Raw genomic sequence first — 18,953 nt, forward strand, 5'->3', positions numbered from 1 at the left:
AGAAATCACCAGACAAGTCAGGGATAAAGTTCTGGAGAAGTTTAAAGCAGGGTTAGGTTATAAAAAAATATCCCAAGCTCTGAAAATCTCAAGAAGCACTGTTCAAGCCATCATTCAAAAATGGAAAAAGTATGGCACAACTGCAAACCTACCAAGACATGGCCGTCCACCTAAACTGACAGAGCGAGCAAGGAGACCACTGGTCAGAGAAGCAGCCAAGAGGCCCATGATCACTCTGGAGGAGCTGCAGGAATCCACTGCTCAGGTGGGAGAATCTGTGCACAGGACAACTATAAGTTGTACACTCCACAAATCTGGACTTTTTGGTAGAGTGGCAAGAAGAAAGCCATTGTTGAAAGACAGGCATAAGAAGTTCTGTTTGCAGTTTGCCAGAAGCCATGTAGGGGACACAGCAAACATGTGGAAGAAGGTGCTTTGGTCAGATGAGACCAAAGTTGAATTCATCTAATCTCATTATCTCTAGCCGCTTTATCCTGTTCTACAGGGTCGCAGGCAAGCTGGAGCCTATCCCAGCTGACTACGGGCAAAAGGCGGGGTACACCCTGGACAAGTCGCCAGGTCATCACAGGGCTGACACATAGACACAGACAACCATTTACACTCACATTCACACCTACGGTCAATTTAGAGTCACCAGTTAACCTAACCTGCATGTCTTTGGACTGTGGGGGAAACCGGAGCACCCGGAGGAAACCCACGCGGACACGGGGAGAACATGCAAACTCCGCACAGAAAGGCCCTCGTCGGCCGCTGGGCTCGAACCCAGGACCTTCTTGCTGTGAGGCGACAGCGCTAACCACTACACCACCGTGCCGCCCCCAAAGTTGAACTTTTTGGCCTAAATGCAAAGCGCTACGTGTGGCGGAAAACTAACACTGCTCATCACCCTGCACACACCATCCCCACTGTGAAACATGGTGGTGGCAGCATCATGCTATGGGGATGCTTTTCTTCAGCAGGGACAGGGAAGCTGGTCAGAGTTGATGGGAAGATGGATGGAACTAAATACAGGGCAATCCTGGAAGAAAACCTGTTGGAGGCTGCAAAAGACTTGCGACTGGGAAGGAGATTCACCTTCCAGCAAGACAATGACCCTAAACATACAGCCAGAGCTACAATGGAATGGTTTAGATCAAAGAATATTCATGTGTTAGAATGGCCCAGTCAAAGTCCAGACCTAAATCCCATTGAGCATCTGTGGCAAGACTTGAAAATTGCTGTTCACAGATGCTCTCCATCCAATCTGGCTGAGCTTGAGCTATTTTGCAAAGAATGGGCAAAAATTTCAGTGTCTAGATGTGCAAAGCTGGTAGAGACATACCACAAAAGACTTGCAGCTGTAATTGCAGTAAAAGGTGGCTCTACAAAGTATTGACGCAGGGGGGCTGAATACTAATGCACATCACATTTTTCAGATTTTTATTTGTTTAAAATTTTGAAGACCATTTATCATTTTTGTTTCACTTCACAATTATGTGCTACTCTGTGTTGGTCTATCACATAAAATCTCAGTAAAAAACTTTTAAGTTCGTGGTTGTAAGGTGGAAAAATGTGAAAAAGTTCAAGGGGTATGAATACTTTTTCAAGGCACTGTAAGTCATGTTGAATGAGTGTTGTGACCAAACACCAAGAAAAATTCTTAATGAATAAATGTGTATGAGTGGTGAAGGAGCTCACCTGGAGGCCATGAAAGGTGTCATGTCCAGCTCTAAGGGGAACGATACATAGGTAGTGATCTTTCTGCGCAACTTGGCTGAATGTTCAAAGCGCTGGTACAACAAATATTAACAAATTAGAAAACGAGAAAAAGAGGAGCAGAAGGGTGTGGGAGTGAGAAGGAACAGAAGGAGAGATATGAAGTGTTATTGCAAAATAAATGTAGTCCAGAACCTTTTTACACTAATTCCCTTGATTGCAACAAAAAATCCGAAAGCTTTAATTAAAAAAAAAATGTTCCATCAAATTTTCTTTAAAATTATAGCTGTTATAGGACTAGAAATAAACATTTAACATTACATATTTTCCAAAGACCTTCCATTTTTAAACATTTGCAGACAAGTTCTACTTTTTGAGTGACTAACCTGGCTAAAAATTTACAGCTTTATGTAATTGTAGTCAAATTCCTATATTATGGTTTATTTAGGTTACATTTTATAGTTAAAAATTCTATTCGAGGTGTTCCATCATTAAATACTGTATGTAATGTTATGCCGGTAATGTTGATGAACAACTCTTCCTATTGCTCTTCAATGTGTAATAGATAATATTTTGAAAATAGACAGGTCACGTTTTGAAGGACAAACAAAACAAATTAAAAACTGAGCAAATGCAATTTCTTCATTCTTTTTGATAAACTATCAAGGCTAAGAGCTTAGTCAATAAATACAGTAGCTTTCCTAATTAAATACTTAAAGTGACAGGTCGATGTGCTGGTTCAGGAATCATTTAATCCACCCCCTTTCTGAATTGTTTGAGCTGATACCCATCTCCATATTTGATACGCATCATCTTGTTTCAATACATTTTATTTCCTAATGCGGGGCGTCCTAATCACGTGTTAGTCCGTTTACAAACCACTCAACAGCCAGTCCGGAAAAGTCATGTGAGGTCATGCGTAGGTCAGAGGTCACGACCGTGGAGCCACAGCAAACATGGCGGATCACCCAGATTGAACGAAGACTCCTAAATCGAGACAAAACACGACGATTTTAAGGAAGTATCTGACATTGTCAGAGGCAAAACACGCCACAAAAGAGAGAGGAAAAAACACGTCAGACAAGTCGAGTAAATATTGCTGGTCAGCTTTCCTGATGGAGAGCCAAAAAGGAAAAAGCAAAATGTGGCATCTGATGCCAACTTGGCCAAGATGCTGCTGGACAGGTGAGTGACTTTGAGAAACATCAACTTTTACACAGGTTAGAATTGAAATACTCCAAGTCTAAACGCACTTGTGAGCTTGAAGGCTCTTGAGCGCTCACTTCTGTATCGGAGGCAGCCGGTTCCGCCATGTTTGTTGTGACCTCGCTCATTATAATATTATAATGAGGATAATACTTTAGCTGTTTATGTACCAAGTGTAAACATTAGCGCGCAGTGTTTTTCCAGCTAATTCTCCTTCACAGGCATGAGGCAGCGGGCAATACAGCGTGTGATTCAAGTACCTAGGGGTTATTCCAGCTCCACAGGGTACTATTCCTCTTTTTAAATACATCGATCTTTGTCACTTTAAATACTTGGACTGCTGTTGCTGTACGTTTACCATCTTTAAAAACATTGTTACAAGTATACAGAAACTGACACGAAGGTGACCATTTTCACACCTTTAATTTCTGATGCTGTTTCAGCTGGGAATCAAAATATATACTTACAGGATAATCATTATAAGTGTATTAATCTTTACTGTTTATTCTACTATTGCAGATTTTGATACATCAGACCTGGAACAATATTGGCTACTAGAGCATACCAGCAACTTGTGTTGCCAGATTATGGGCAGAATCCTCTGCACTTTGTGTCATGCTCCTGCCTGTAATTTGTCAAAATTTTATCTTTACAGCTGGTTTATATATTGGGATAAAATTGCATTATGTTTGATTAAGAGCAAAGTTGATCATTAATGAATTTTGCCTCATAGTGTGTTTTTCCCTGGTTATAATTAATCATCTCATTACCTCTAGGTGCTTTATCCTGTTCTACAGGGTCGCTGGCAAGCTGGAGCCTACGGTATCACAGCTGACTACGGGCGAAAGGCAGGGTACACCCTGGACAAGTCGCCAGGTTGTCACAGGGCTGACACATAGGTGGGGTTTACATTAGACCGTATCAGTGGATCATCAGATTAACGTTTTTAAAAACGATTAGCGTGCACACAGCAATGCCAATACACGATTCGCGTGCACACAGCAACGCCAATACACGGATACGCTAATCACATGACTAATTCGGCACGTAAGTTGAAATGTGTCAGTGCAGCTCATCGCTTCCTCCTCAGCGGCTGCACTCCAAATCACTCCGCCCTGAACAGCGAGTGCCCTCTGGAGGGTGCGCACTCCGGCCCTGCGCAGCTCACAGAGCGCGCGAGTGAAGCGCACGAGCAGTGATTCGGGACTTTTTCCCTGGTTATAATTAATCATCTCATTACCTCTAGCTGCTTTATCCTGTTCTACAGGGTCGCTGGCAAGCTGGAGCCTACGGTATCACAGCTGACTACGGGCAAAAGGCAGGGTACACCCTGGACAAGTCGCCAGGTTGTCACAGGGCTGACACATAGGTGGGGTTTACATTAGACCGTATCAGTGGATCATCAGATTAACGTTTTTAAAAACGATTAGCGTGCACACAGCAATGCCAATAAACGATTCGCGTGCACACAGCAACGCCAATACACGGATACGCTAATCACATGACTAATTCGGCACGTAAGTTGAAATGTGTCAGTGCGGCTCATCGCTTCCTCCTCAGCGGCTGCACTCCAAATCACTCCGCCCTGAACAGCGAGTGCCCTCTGGAGGGTGCGCACTCCGGCCCTGCGCAGCTCACAGAGCGCGCGAGTGAAGCGCACGAGCAGTGATTCGGGACTGAGCCGCTGTGCGCAAGTCACTTACCACTTGCAAGTGGAAGGATGGTAAGCCTAAAGACAATCATAACTACACAATGGGCAGTATTTGCATCAGTATTTGCAGTATTTTCATACTTTTATACTCTTTAATGAAAGGTGATACAAGGCGGAAGTCTGCGCCGTTTTTCAGCAGTCGCGTCACATGACCAACGCCAGCGAATCAGGAAGGTGGATGTCACAGTGACGTTGTCCAATGACGACGCCAGCTAGAGCTCAGCACAGCGTATCCGCGTATTCTCAATGTTTACACAGCACCGGACCAGACACGATCTGGATTGAATACGTGGACCCTGGCAGATTCCCGTTTCCCGGCGTTTCCAGGTGTTTTAATGTAAACGGACAGTGCATCCGCGAAGAAAACGAGACAGATGCAGTCTAATGTAAACTTGGCCATAGACACAGACAACCATTCACACTCACATTCACACCTACGATCAATTTAGAGTCACCAGTTAACCTAACCTGCATGTCTTTGGACTGTGGGGGAAACCGGAGCACCTGGAGGAAACCCACACAGACAACATGCAAACTCCGCAAAGAAAGGCCCTCGCCGGCCACGGGGCTCGAACCCGGACCTTCTTGCTGTGAGGCAACGGCGCTAACCACTACACCACCGTGCCACCTATAATTAATCAAAAATAAATAAAATGAAAGGAGGCCCACACAGTGGTGCAGTAGTTAGCACTGTCGCCTCACAGCAAGCAGGTTCTAGGTTTGAACCTGCCAGTCAACCAGGGGCATTTCTATGAAGAGTTTGCATGTTCTCCCCATGCCTGTTTGGGTTTGTGCCGGTTTCCTCCCACAGTCCAAAGACATACGGATTTGGTCAATCAGGTATTTAAAACTGCCCATAGGTGTGAATGTGAGTGTGAACAGTTGCCTGTCTTTCTGTGTTAGCCCCACGATAGATTGGCGACCTGTCTAGGGTGTATCCAACCTCTCGCCCAGTGTCAGCTGGGACTGCCTTCAGCTCACCCATGACCCACAAGGGATAAGCAGTATAGAAAATAAATGAATGCATGAATGAGGCACAATTTTTTCCCCCCAATGGTAAGAAGTTAAATAATAACTAATATAAAAAGCAACACTTCTTGTTTTTCAGCCCAATGAAATTTCAGTCCTAAATTTCAATGTTTTTACATTCTCATGACTCTTCTTCTAGAAAAATACTCTGGCTTTTGCATATGGTACTGTACATTGATATGATATGGTGCTCTTGGTAATGATGTGCTCTCCAACCACTGTTAATGTTTATAATTGATTAAACTTACCTTCAGATGAAAACATGCAACTATAGGAAGCTTCTTCATTGTCAGCTGTTTGGTGGACTCCTGATAGCTATGACAGCCTCCACATTTAATTTTGGCACTGCTACCCAGATGCTCAGGCCGAGTGAATCTGCAGAGCAGAAGGAATACAAGAGAAATGTAAGGGAGACATTTATGAAACCATTAAAAATACCATAATGAAACCATTAAAACAGAAGAAGCATTTATGTCACATGTACACTCGAGCACAGCGAAATTGCTCCTCTGCATTTAACCCATCTGAAGCAGCGAACACACACACGCACACAAGTGAGCAATGAGCACACACACATACCCACAACAGTGGGCAGCTATGCTACAGCACCCAGGGAGCAGTTGGGGGTTAGGTGCCTTGGTCAGCCATGATACAGAAGGAGGGGAAAATACTGTTCATTCACTCCCCCCACATTTTTTTCCTGCCAGTCCAAGCAATCAAACCAGCGACCCTTTGGGCCCAAGGCTGCTTCTCTAACCTTTAGGCCATGGCTGCCCATGGTAGTCTCATCTCATCTCATTATCTCTAGCCGCTTTATCCTTCTACAGGGTCGCAGGCAAGCTGGAGCCTATCCCAGCTGACTACGGGCGAAAGGCGGGGTACACCCTGGACAAGTCGCCAGGTCATCACAGGGCTGACACATAGACACAGACAACCATTCACACTCACATTCACACCTATGGTCAATTTAGAGTCACCAGTTAACCTAACCTGCATGTCTTTGGACTGTGGGGGAAACCGGAGCACCCGGAGGAAACCCACGCGGACACGGGGAGAACATGCAAACTCCACACAGAAAGGCCCTCGCCGGCCCCGGGGCTCGAACCCAGGACCTTCTTGCTGTGAGGCAACAGCGCTAACCACTACACCACCGTGCCGCCGCCCATGGTAGTAATGATTTTAAATATAAAACATACAATTTAGTAAAATAACAAAATATCATGATAAAGATGGTGTTTCTCTACCTTGCACAAAAAGTAATGTCAACATAGAAATTAATTATTTTTGTATTTATTGCATCGTTTGCTGAAATTCTCATTACTGCAATGCATCCAGCTCTGTCTATATATCTCATCTCATTATCTCTAGCCGCTTTATCCTTCTACAGGGTCGCAGGCAAGCTGGAGCCTATCCCAGCTGACTACGGGCGAAAGGCGGGGTACACCCTGGACAAGTCGCCAGGTCATCACAGGTCTGACACATAGACACAGACAACCATTCACACTCACATTCACACCTACGGTCAATTTAGAGTTACCAGTTAACCTAACCTGCATGTCTTTGGACTGTGGGGGAAACCGGAGCACCCGGAGGAAACCCACGCGGACACGGGGAGAACATGCAAACTCCACACAGAAAGGCCCTCGCCGGCCCCGGGGCTCGAACCCAGGACCTTCTTGCTGTGAGGCGACAGCGCTAACCACTACACCACCGTGCCGCCCCTGTCTATATATGTTAATTTTAATTTATTTAGCTTTACCTTAACGAGATACCTGTGTACATATGTTATGGCTGGGAAACCACTACAGCTTGTGCCAATTACAGTGGCCCCATTGTACCTAATCTGCATGTCTTTGAACTGTGGGGGAAACCGGAGCGCACGGAGGAAACCCATGCAGACATGGGAAGAACATGCAAACTCCACACAGAAAGGCCCCCATTGGCCATGAGATTCAAACCCAGAACCTTCTTACTGTGAGGTGAGGTGACAGTGCTAACCACTACATCCACAATATTTTTTGGAATATTTTCATTTATATTTACAACAGTAACTATAAATGAAAATATTCCAAAAAAGGATCTTCTTCTAGATGTTTTCAAATGATAAATTATTAACTGAATAATCCCATATAATAATAATAATAATAATAATAGTGGAAGCATGAAGTGTCCATGACTGATGTTTTCATCCTCTGCAACATTTTTGAAGGACTGTTTGTGTAAACATAATTTTAAATAAAGTTTGATTTTTCAATGAAGCAACACATCTGCCAATAGCTTCAAGATGGCTAACAGGTAAGCAAAACTCTTTATATTTCTTCAGTTAAAAGTTAAATATTCTCGTCAGGCATTCAAACTCACAGATACGCTTCTTAAAGAGCTGCAGGATGTGGTGAAAACAGCAAGATATAGGTCAGGACCAGTAGCTAGCAAAACCTCTTAAGGTGTACATGCACTGCTCAAGTCTGTTACACCGGCTGTGGTGAGTCTTCAGGCTTTTCTGGAAGAGAGGCACAGTGGCAAGGCAGTGGAGGTTTGCTAAGGGAGTGTGGATTCCTCAGGAAGAGGACTCTAAGACAGTACAATGTCTTGCAAAAGTATTCATCCCCTTGGTGTTTGTCCCATTTTGTCACACTACAAGCTGGAATTAAAATGGATTTTTTGGGTGTTAGCACCATTTTATTTACACAATATGCCTACCACTTTAAAAGGTACAAATTTTTATTTATTTTTTTTTTTTATTGTGACACAAACAATAATTAAGATGAAAAAAAACAAACAAACCAGAAATCTGGAGTGTGCATAGGTGTTTACCCCCTTTCATGCGAAACCCCTAAATAAGAGCTGGTCCAATCAATTAACTTTATAAGTCACATCATTAGCTGATTAAGATCCACCTGTGTGCAAAGTATCACATGATCAGTCACATGATGTCTGTATAAATCAACCTGTTCTAGAAGGACCCTGACTCTGCAACACTACAAAGCAAGCAACATTCAAACCAAGTGTAATGTGAATGTGAGTGTAAACCAAGCAGCACTCCAAACAGGTCAGAGACAAAGTTGTGGAGAAGTATAGGATCAGGTTTGGGTTCTAAAAAAAATCCCAAACATTGAATATCTCACAGAACACCATTAAATCCATTATAGCAAAATGGAAAGAATATGACACCACTACAAACCTGACAAGAGAAGACCGCCCACCAAAACTCACAGACCAGGCAAGGAAGGCATGAATCAAAGATGCAACAAATACACCAAAGAGAACACTGAAGGAGCTGCAAAGATCCAAAGTGGAGATGGGAGTATCTGTCCATAGGACCACTTAAAGCCATACACTCCACAGAGCAGGGCTTTATGGAAGAGTGGCCAGAAAAAAAGCCATTACTTAAAAAAAAAAAAAAAAAAAAAAAAAACACACACCCGCATTTGGAGTTTGCCCAACAGCATGTGTCAGTCTCCTCAAACACATGGCAGAAGATTCTCTGGTCAGATGAGACTAAAATTGAAGTTTTTGGCCATCATGGGAAACACCATGTGTGGCGCAAACTCAACACTCCTTCACCCTGAGAGCACCATTCCTACAGCAAAGCATGGTGGTGCTGTGGGAATATTCTTCATCTGCAGGGACAGGAAAGCTAGTCAGGATTGAAGGAAAGATGGATGGCATGAAATACAGGGCAATTTTGGAAGAAAATCTGAGTCAGCCAGAGGTTTGAGACTGGGATGAAGGCTCACGCAGGACAATGATCCGAAATATACTGCTAAAGATACACTGGAGTGGTTTAAAGGGAAACACTTAAACGTCTTGGAATGGCCTCGTCAAAGCCCAGACCTCAATCCAATTGAGAATCTGTGGCATAACTTGAAGATTGCTGTACAGTAATGCAACCCATCTAAACTTGGTGTTGGAGCAGTTTTGCCTTGAGGAATGGGCAAAAATGCCATTGGCTAGATGTGCTAAGCTAAGAGAGACATACCCCAAGAGATCTGCAGCTGCAATTGCAGCAAAAGGTGTCTCTACAAAGTATTGACTTTGGGGGGGTGAATACCTATGCACACTCCAGATTTCAGTTTTTTCATCTTATTGTTTGTGTCAGAATTAAAAAAAAAATAAAAAAATTTGCACCTTTCAAGCAGTAGGCATATTGTGTAAATCAAACAGTGCTAATCCCCCAAAATTCCATTTTAATTCCAGCTTGCAATGCGACAAAACAGGACAAACACCAAGGGGATGAATACTTTTGCAAGACACTGTACAGTGGTGCTTGAAAGTTTGTGAACCCTTTAGAATTTTCTATATTTCTGCATAAATATGACCTTACACATCATCAGATTTTCACACAAGTCCTAAAAGTAGACAAAGAGAACCCAGTAAAACAAATGAGACAAAAATATGATACTTGGTCATTTATTTATTGAGGAAAATGATCCCATATTACATATCTGTGACTGGCAAAAGTATGTGAACCTCGAGGATTAGCAGTTAATTTGAAGGTGAAATTAGAGTCAGGTGTTTTCAATCAATGGGATGACAATCAGGTGTGAGTGGGCATCCTGTTTTATTTCAAGAACAGGAATCTATCAAAGTCTGATCTTCACAACACGTTTGTGAAAGTGTATGATGGCACAAACAAAGGAGATTTCTGAGGACCTCAGAAAAAAAACGTTGTTGATGCTCATCAGGCTGGAAAAGGTTACAAAACCATCTCTAAAGAGTTTGGACTCCACCAATCCACAGACAGACAGACTGTGGACAAATGGAGGAAATTCAAGACCATTGTTACCCTCCCCAGGAGTGGTCTACCAACAAAGATCACTCCAAGATCAAGGCATGTAATAGTCGGCAAGGTCACAAAGGACCCCAGGGTACAGTGGGGCAAAAAAGTATTTAGTTAGCCACCAATTGTGCAAGTTCTCCTACTTAAAAAGATGAGAGAGGCCTGTAATTTTCATCATAGGTACACTTCAACTATGAGAGACAGAATGGGGGGAAAGAATCCAGGAAATCACATTGTAGGATTTTTAATGAATTAATTGGTAAATTCCTCGGTAACATAAGTATTTGATCACCTACAAACAAGCAAGATTTCTGGCTCTCACAGACTTGTAACTTCTTTAAGAGGCTCCTCTGTCCTCCACTCGTTACCTGTATTAATGGCACCTGTTTGAACTCGTTATCAGTATAAAAGACAGCTGTCCACAACCTCAAACAGTCACACTCCAAACTCCACTATGGCCAAAACCAAAGAGCTGTCAAAGGACACCAGAAACAAAATTGTAGACCTACACCAGGCTGGGAAGACTGAATCTGCAATAGGTAAGCAGCTTGGTGTGAAGAAATCAACTGTGGGAGCAATTACTAGAAAATGGAAGACATACAAGACCACTGATAATCTCCCTCGATCTGGGGCTCCATGCAAGATCTCACCCCGTGGGGTCAAAATGATCACAAGAACGGTGAGCAAAAATCCCAGAACCACATGGGGGGGGGACCTAGTGAATGACTTGCAGAGAGCTGGGACCAAAGTAACAAAGGCTACCATCAGTAACGCACTACGCCACCATGGACTCAAATCCTGCAGTGCCAGACGTGCCCCCCTGCTTAAGCCAGTACATGTCCAGGCCTGTCTGAAGTTTGCTAGAGAGCATTTGGATGATCCAGAAGAGGATTGGGAGAATGTCATATGGTCAGATGAAACCAAAATAGAACTTTTTGGTAAAAACTCAACTTGTCGTGTTTGGAGGAGAAAGAATGCTGAGTTGCATCCAAAGAACACCATACCTACTGTGAAGCATGGGGGTGGAAACATCATGCTTTGGGGCTGTTTTTCTGCAAAAGGACCAGGATGACTGATCCATGTAAAGGAAAGAATGAATGGGGCCATGTATCGTGAGATTCTGAGTGAAAACCTCCTTCCATCAGCAAGGGCATTGAAGATGAAACGTGGCTGGGTCTTTCAGCATGACAATGATCCCAAACACACCACCTGGGCAACGAAGGAGTGGCTTTGTAAGAAGCATTTCAAGGTCCTGGAGTGGCCTAGCCAGTCTCCAGATCTCAACCCCATAGAAAATCTTTGGAGGGAGCTGAAAGTCCGTGTTGCCCAGCGACAGCCCCAAAACATCACTGCTCTAGAGGAGATCTGCATGGAGGAATGGGCCAAAATACCAGCAACAGTGTGTGAAAACCTTGTGAAGACTTACAGAAAACGTTTGACCTCTGTCATTGCCAACAAAGGGTATATAACAAAGTATTGAGATGAACTTTTGTTACTGACCAAATATTTATTTTCCACCATAATTTGCAAATAAATTCTTTAAAAATCAGACAATGTGATTTTCTGGATTTTTTTTTCTCATTTTGTCTGTCATAGTTGAGGTATACCTATGATGAAAATTACCCGCCTCTCTCATCTTTTTAAGTGGGAGAACTTGCACAATTAGTGACTGACTAAATACTTTTTTGCCCCACTGTAACTTCTAAGCAACTGAAGACCTCTCTCACATTGGCTAATGTTAATGTTCATGAGTCCACGATCAGGAGAACACTGAACAACAAATGGTGTGCATGGCAGGGTTGCAAGGAGAAAGCCATTGCTCTCCAAAAAGAACATTGCTGCTCGTCTGCAGTTTGCTAAAGGTCACAAGGACAAGCTAGAAGGCTATTGGAAAAATGTTTTGTGGATGGATGAGACCAAAATAGAACTTTTTGGTTTCAATGAGAAGTGCTATGTTTGGAGAAAGGAAACACTGCATTCCAGCATAAGAACCTTATTCCATCTGTGAAACATGGTGGTGGTAGTATCATGGTTTGGGCCTGTTTTGCTGCATCTGGACCAGGACAGCTTGCCATCATTAATGGAACAATGAATTCTGAATTATACCAGTGAATTCTAAAGGAAAATGTCAGGACACATGTTCATGAACTGAATCTCAAGAGAAGGTGGGTCATGCAGCAAGACAACAACCCTAAGCACACAAGTCATTCTACCAAAGAATGGTTAAAGAAGAATAAAGTCCTGACCTTAATCCAATCGAAATGTTGTGGAAGGACCTGAAGCGAGCAGTTCATGTGAGGAAACCCACCAACATCCCAGAGTTGAAGCTGTTCTGTCCAGAGGAATGGGCTAAAATTCCTCCAAGCCGGTGTGCAGGACTGATCAACAGTTACTGGAAATGTTTAGTTGCAGTTATAGCTGCACAAGGGGCTCACACCAGATACTGAAAGCAAAGGTTCACATACTTTTGCCACTCACAGATATGTAATATTGGATCATTTTCCTCAATAAATAAATGACCAAGTATCATATTTTTGTCTCATTTGTTGAACTGGGTTCTCTTTATCTACTTTTTGGACTTGTGTGAAAATCTGATGTTTTAGGTCATATTTATGCAGAAATATAGAAAATTCTAAAGGGTTCACAAACTTTCAAGCACCACTGTACTTGCGGTCAGGTCATACCAAAGGCCATCATAAAAATTATACCTACTGCCATCTGGTGAGGCATGCCATAATACAGATATGAGTAGAGAGTCAAACTCTCTCAGTTACCAGAGGGCCAGTACCCCCACTGTAACCCTAGCTATGTAATAAATGAGAGGCTGAGGGCTACTGAAATTGAGATTGGCGCCACCCGATGTGCCTTCTGGCATGGGAAGTTCTTTGGTGTTGAAAAAGGGCAGAGTCATAAAAACAAGAGAAACAAAAAGTTTCCATCTCAGGTAAACAAATCCCAATCCTCTTAGGTAAGCCAGAAAAAGCTTGGGGAAGTCTTGATAGCAACCTCAGAGATGGGATGGCAGTCAAGCACACCTATAAGGAGCTGGAGGGTTGGTTGAGCAATGTCAACAAAGAAGGCCTCCCAGGGAGTTTTAAAGTGTGGCTTTATCCAAACAGGATACTGCCAAGGATTCTATGGCTACTGTTCTTGTACAAGTTTTCTATCACCACCATTGCAGAACCCGAGAGGCGTGTCAGTCACTTCTTGAGGAAATGGCTGGGTTTCCCAAGGAGCTTGAATAGCACTGACTGCTGTAGAAACACCTACAAGCTGAGGCTCCCTTTGAAGTCCATCGAGGAGTTGTTTAAAAGTTATGCAGGCAAGGGAGGTGTTACAGTACCAAGACTTGAGTGACCCTAAAGTTTCAGAGGCATGAGTGACGGTTAAGACTGAGAGGAAGTGCAAAGTAGATAATAATAATAATAATAATAATAATAATAATTATTATTATTATTATTATTATTATTATTAGTTCAATTTATGTAGCGCCTTTCTCAAAACCCAAGGTTGCTTGACAATAATAGGCAGGGAAAAAAAAATGCTGTAATACAGGCAAAGTCAAGACCATGCCGCAGGGGCCTCATGGGAACAGTGGGCAGAAGAAGAATTGGGCTGGGAACCATCCAAACCCTATGCTATGAAAAAGCCCATGGGAAGGAACATCGACAGCTAACCCAGGATGAGGTCAGAGCTGAGACTGAGGAGAGGTACAGCAAAGCAGTGGGGATGGGGCAGCAAGGTGCATGGACTAGATGGAAACAATTTGAGAAGAGGAAGATCTTGTGGACTGACTTTTGGCAGATGTAACCATACTGCATCAAGCTCTTTTTCAGTAAGTCCATTATGTCCTTCCCAGCTCTTCCAACGTGCACTGCTGGAGCTTGCCAGAAACACCAGAATCCCATGGACTTTGTTATGGGAGGGGGATGCTTGAGCACATATTAAGCAAAAGTATTGGCAGAAGGGTGATATTGCTGGCAGCACAACCAGGGGTTGACCATTGCAGACACCATCTATTACCATCAGTACCCACAGAAACAAATCCACTATGCCTGCATCTCCTTTGTTAGACACAGAGAAAAGCCAGGAAGAACACTCAAAACACAGTCAGGACTCCTCCTCAAAGTAGCCTGGGATCGGCAGCTATTAGTAGACTTGAGGAAGTAACTTAAGTTCCCTCAGCACATCACGAAGACTACACTCCAACCAGACAGACATGGTCATGGTATTGGAAATAATGAAGATTGTGGCCATGTTGGAACTAATGCTGCTTTGGGGGTTTCAAATGGAGGAACCCTTTGAACTTGAATCAATGTGTCAATATTGTCTCATTTATTTTCTACATAATAATCGAGAATATAATGTTTTTAATCATATCCCAGTCTTAGTACACTTATTATAGTTACTGATTGTTATTTATGTATCAATCCAGCAACAGCTGTTTATTTAATGCTAATTTAATGAATGGACAAAGAGTAGCTTGCTTTGAAATGCATGGACAATTCTATACATTATGTTCTTTCAGGTTTGCCACATCATTTTGAAAATATGCTAGGTTTCAATGAAATAAAAAAAGGTTGTAGATTGCAGAAACTATTGCAGTAATGAGAGAAATCCATCAAAATCAAATAAAAATGTTAATTTAAAATATATATTGTTCCAGATTTTCAAGTGACGGTGCATAACTTTTAATAATCAGTGTATTAGCTTTCCTAATGGCCTTGATGTTTTCAGACTGTTGAGGTAGTGCGATTTTTAAGGAATTGTTTTGGAAAATATGTTCAAAAGGTGTTAAATTGTCAGTAAAGGTTATAAAATTAATGCTTACAAATACTTCAGAGTTTGTTATTAATGGATAAAAAGGAAATTTGTTGTTGCAAGTCTTTATTAAAAATCTCATGTTTGAAATCTTTGGAACCAAGATTTTGTGAGAATCACACACATAAGCCAAACCCAATGGTGAAATATAGCCTGCTGTCTCATTTAACTGGCCCAGAGAAATATTACCTAGAATTCACACCATAGGCATCTTCTAGTGACTGCCCATCCAAGTCCAAACCACAAGTGCCATTGGCACAAGGTACACAGCAATTTTATAACAAAAATAATGTCTATATGTAAATGGGAACTGTTGATGTTAGACCAGTTATCACACCATAATTCACTTTAAAAAAAAAAAAAATAAAATAAAATTAAATAAATAAATAAATAAATATATATATATATATATATATATATAAAATGCAGGGGGACAGTCAAACTGTACATGTGCAGTTGTTCAGCATACCCATAAATCATTATGTAAGGGATAATGTGCAACAAGCAAAATGATTGAATAATAAGTTAAATTATTGATGAAGCGATTGCTCAACAAATGATTGATTTTTTTTTTTTAGTAAGCAGCCATGCAATAATGCTTCACGTTGGTGTCCTGCATCACCGTCAGAGTTTATTTTGTCAAATAATTATCATCTCAGTGTACATTCTCCCACTTATTACAAAACTACTTACTACAGAAATCATTCATTTGACACACAATATTGATTTAAAAATGATTTAAAAATGATTTTATTGCTTTTGCTTAAAGGGCTGATGACACGAACATGACTCTATGCAATTTCTTAAATAAACTATACAACATGGCAAACATGTTAGATTTCTGTTATAATTAGGTGAAAAGAAGCTGTTGTTACGCAAATATCCAACTTTTAATTGCACAGCGCAAGAAAACTGGGTCCGTGGCTCGCGGCCATGTTGTGACGTCAGCGGAAGAACACGCTGCGGTTCACTGGCTGTTCTACTCTGGTTCTACTCAATGGAAATGGCGCATGAAAACGCCGGTGAACTCTAGTGCTAGCTCTTCCTCTTCTGGGAGTCTAGAATTGTGTTGATCTCATCCGAATAGAATCTATGATAGCCTACCCTCTTTACCCTTTGCCTCTCGTTGCTAGGCGGCAGTTACATGAAAGCCGCAAGCTTTCACAAGCAAATACATGACTGATATCACGCCGACTTTATGATTACATTTATGATTATCATGTAGAATCTATAGCTCTACGAACCTTTATCTTATGTCGTTTCACAACACATGTTCTGACAGGAGGACTGTCTTTGGATCCGGCATAGCTACTAGTAGACCCCCTCCGGAATACTGGCAGTGTTGCCAGATTGGGAGGAATCCCGCCCAGTTGAGCGGTTTCAAGTGCATTTTGGTGGGTTTTGAACATATTTTGGGCTGGAAAACTTCAGCAGTATCTGGCAACAGATACTGCTGACGGTTTCCAGCCCAAAATATGTTCAAAACCCACCAAATGCACTTGAAACCGCTCAACTGGGCGGGATTCCTCCCAATCTGGCAACACTGTGTAGGTACTGCTGATGGTAGTAACACACGTTTGTGCTGAACTGAACACCCAAAAGATTCCTTTAAGCTGGGAAGGGTGTCAAAACAATCCAAATCGAAGTGTTCAGAGCACAGGACGGATGTTGGTGAGGGCTCCCACTTGTCACAAGTGCGCCTGACTTGCTTCACCCACTTCACATGCAGCTCGGGATCTCTGGGAAACTTGAATAAACTTACCCCATCCTTGTGGGTTTTGGAGCAAAAGCCGGCAACACAACGCGAAGGCATAATAACTAATATATATATATATATATATATATATATATATATATATATATATATATATAAGTATAATAATAATACTAATAATGACAAACTGAACACCTGTCGCATCAACAACAAACTGGTAAGTTAGGAGGAAGGTTCTTTCGCTGACGTCATATAGCTCCTCCTCCTCTTTCGTCTCCTGGGTGCTGCAGCCCCGTCAAATTTGCCCAAATAGGCGCGTTTTTTTTTCATAACTTGTAAAATAGGCGCCTTCGTGAATTAATATATGGATCATCGGGAATTACTTTTTATGTTACAAAACATCGCCAAAGATGTCAAAAACGTGTCATCAGCACTTTAAATAAATTAGATTTTATGGTTGGAACTGTGTCCATAGCAATGTAAACTCTGTCTCCTTCTTAAGATTAGCTTACTTAGTGTAATAATTCACATTAAATTGAACATTAAACTTAATATTAGAAAAATCTTCCATGGTATTTTCTGATGGAGTGCCACACGGTGTCATGAAGGAACTGATATTAATTTGATTATTAAAGCAACAAAAGTTTCCTGGATGTCTTTCTGTGGATTGATATTACTGGAAATGGTCCCTCCAGAGTATAACTGTGTCCATAGCAACAGTCTGTTATTCATAGGAGCGGTCTGCTATTCAGAAATAACAGACCACAGAATGTTGTAATTGACGATCAGAATTGAGTAGTGTGTAAGAATCATTATTACTTATTATTGTTTTTGCTAAATGCCTGTAATATAATGTAAATGCAATGTTCTGCAGCTACTGGATACACAAAAATAACAAATGTACAAAAATTCTTCACAATGAACAGCACAAAGTGCCCCCCCCAAGCATTTGAGCAGACCACTAGGGAGACACATATTTTACACACGGATTTATAATTCCATTTATAAATTGCCTTTAGGTTTGATAAATAACAGTTTTTGTTTGTTTGTTTTTAAACAAAATTACACTTATTTTGTTTTGGTCACTGCAACACCCAACATGCACAAAGCTAAGCTCAGTTACATGTAATAAAACAAAATGAAATTAAAAGGCTTAATTTTACTGTTACATTATTTCTCATGCACTTCTACCACCTAGTGGCCAGATAACAAACACATTCATTATCACTGTAAATAAAACTGATTTAAATAATGTATTATATTTCGAAAATGTTTCGTAGAATTTGGTTAAAAATGCACCGACAGACACTGGCTGTATATAACCTCAATGCTGCTTCATTGTATAGATAAGCTTATTGAGAAAACCTTTCCTTCTGGACTTGTACAGTTCATGTGAATTAAAACAATTTTAAAAAATTAACTGAGCATTTTACATCCCAAATGCCTTCCTTCATTTAAGGCATGCTGTGCACACATATTTTACACATTTGATATGTGCACATTTGATATGAACTTGAATAAAAACGGGCACACTGGCAAAAGTTTAGCCGGTGCACAAAGAGGATAAACCTGATAATATCTGACCTAATGAGAAACCGGACACTGGCATCTAATCCATTAGAGGGCAAATGCAAAGTAGTAAATGAGGCAATTCGTTACACTGTTAATATGTAATTTGATTACATCAATTTACATTAGATACATAGTTATGGTCAACTTGTTTGTTGTAAACTACTTTTTGTACATGGATGACAGTTGTATATTTTAAGTGACAAAAGGCTGTTCATTATACAGAAAATTAGTACTACCCATAAATTGTACAGGTTATTATTTCACGTTCCCCATAAATATGTTTACAGTTGAACATAAGAAATAAAAGTTCTAACAGGTGTAACTGTCATTCAGACTAAAGCGCTTCATCACAAGTCTCCAAATGTTAGTGTTAAAATATTACCCTCTGTGGCACTTTCTTTTCA

The 18,953-nt window shown here is 41.4% G+C and overlaps 1 protein-coding gene across 6 annotated transcripts in view; it reads right to left on the reverse strand.

Moving 5' to 3' along the window:
* The window catches only part of LOC132868486 (ubiquitin carboxyl-terminal hydrolase 22-like), a 182,480-nt gene that overhangs the window by 8,095 nt on the left and 155,432 nt on the right, over positions 1-18,953 (reverse strand). For 5 of the 6 annotated variants that reach the window (XM_060901398.1, XM_060901401.1, XM_060901397.1 and 2 more), the window contains 2 exons: positions 5,911-6,037; positions 1,699-1,790 (listed from right to left, as the gene is read on the reverse strand). In XM_060901398.1, coding sequence (XP_060757381.1) covers positions 1,699-1,790; positions 5,911-6,037 — 219 coding nt within the window. Of the gene's footprint in view, positions 1-1,698; positions 1,791-2,399; positions 2,704-5,910; positions 6,038-18,953 lie in introns of those variants that run through there. The other variant, XM_060901400.1, reaches the window with a different exon arrangement.

The sequence above is a fragment of the Neoarius graeffei genome, chromosome 20 (genome assembly GCF_027579695.1).
Source record: "Neoarius graeffei isolate fNeoGra1 chromosome 20, fNeoGra1.pri, whole genome shotgun sequence".
Taxonomy (NCBI): Eukaryota; Metazoa; Chordata; class Actinopteri; order Siluriformes; family Ariidae; genus Neoarius; species Neoarius graeffei.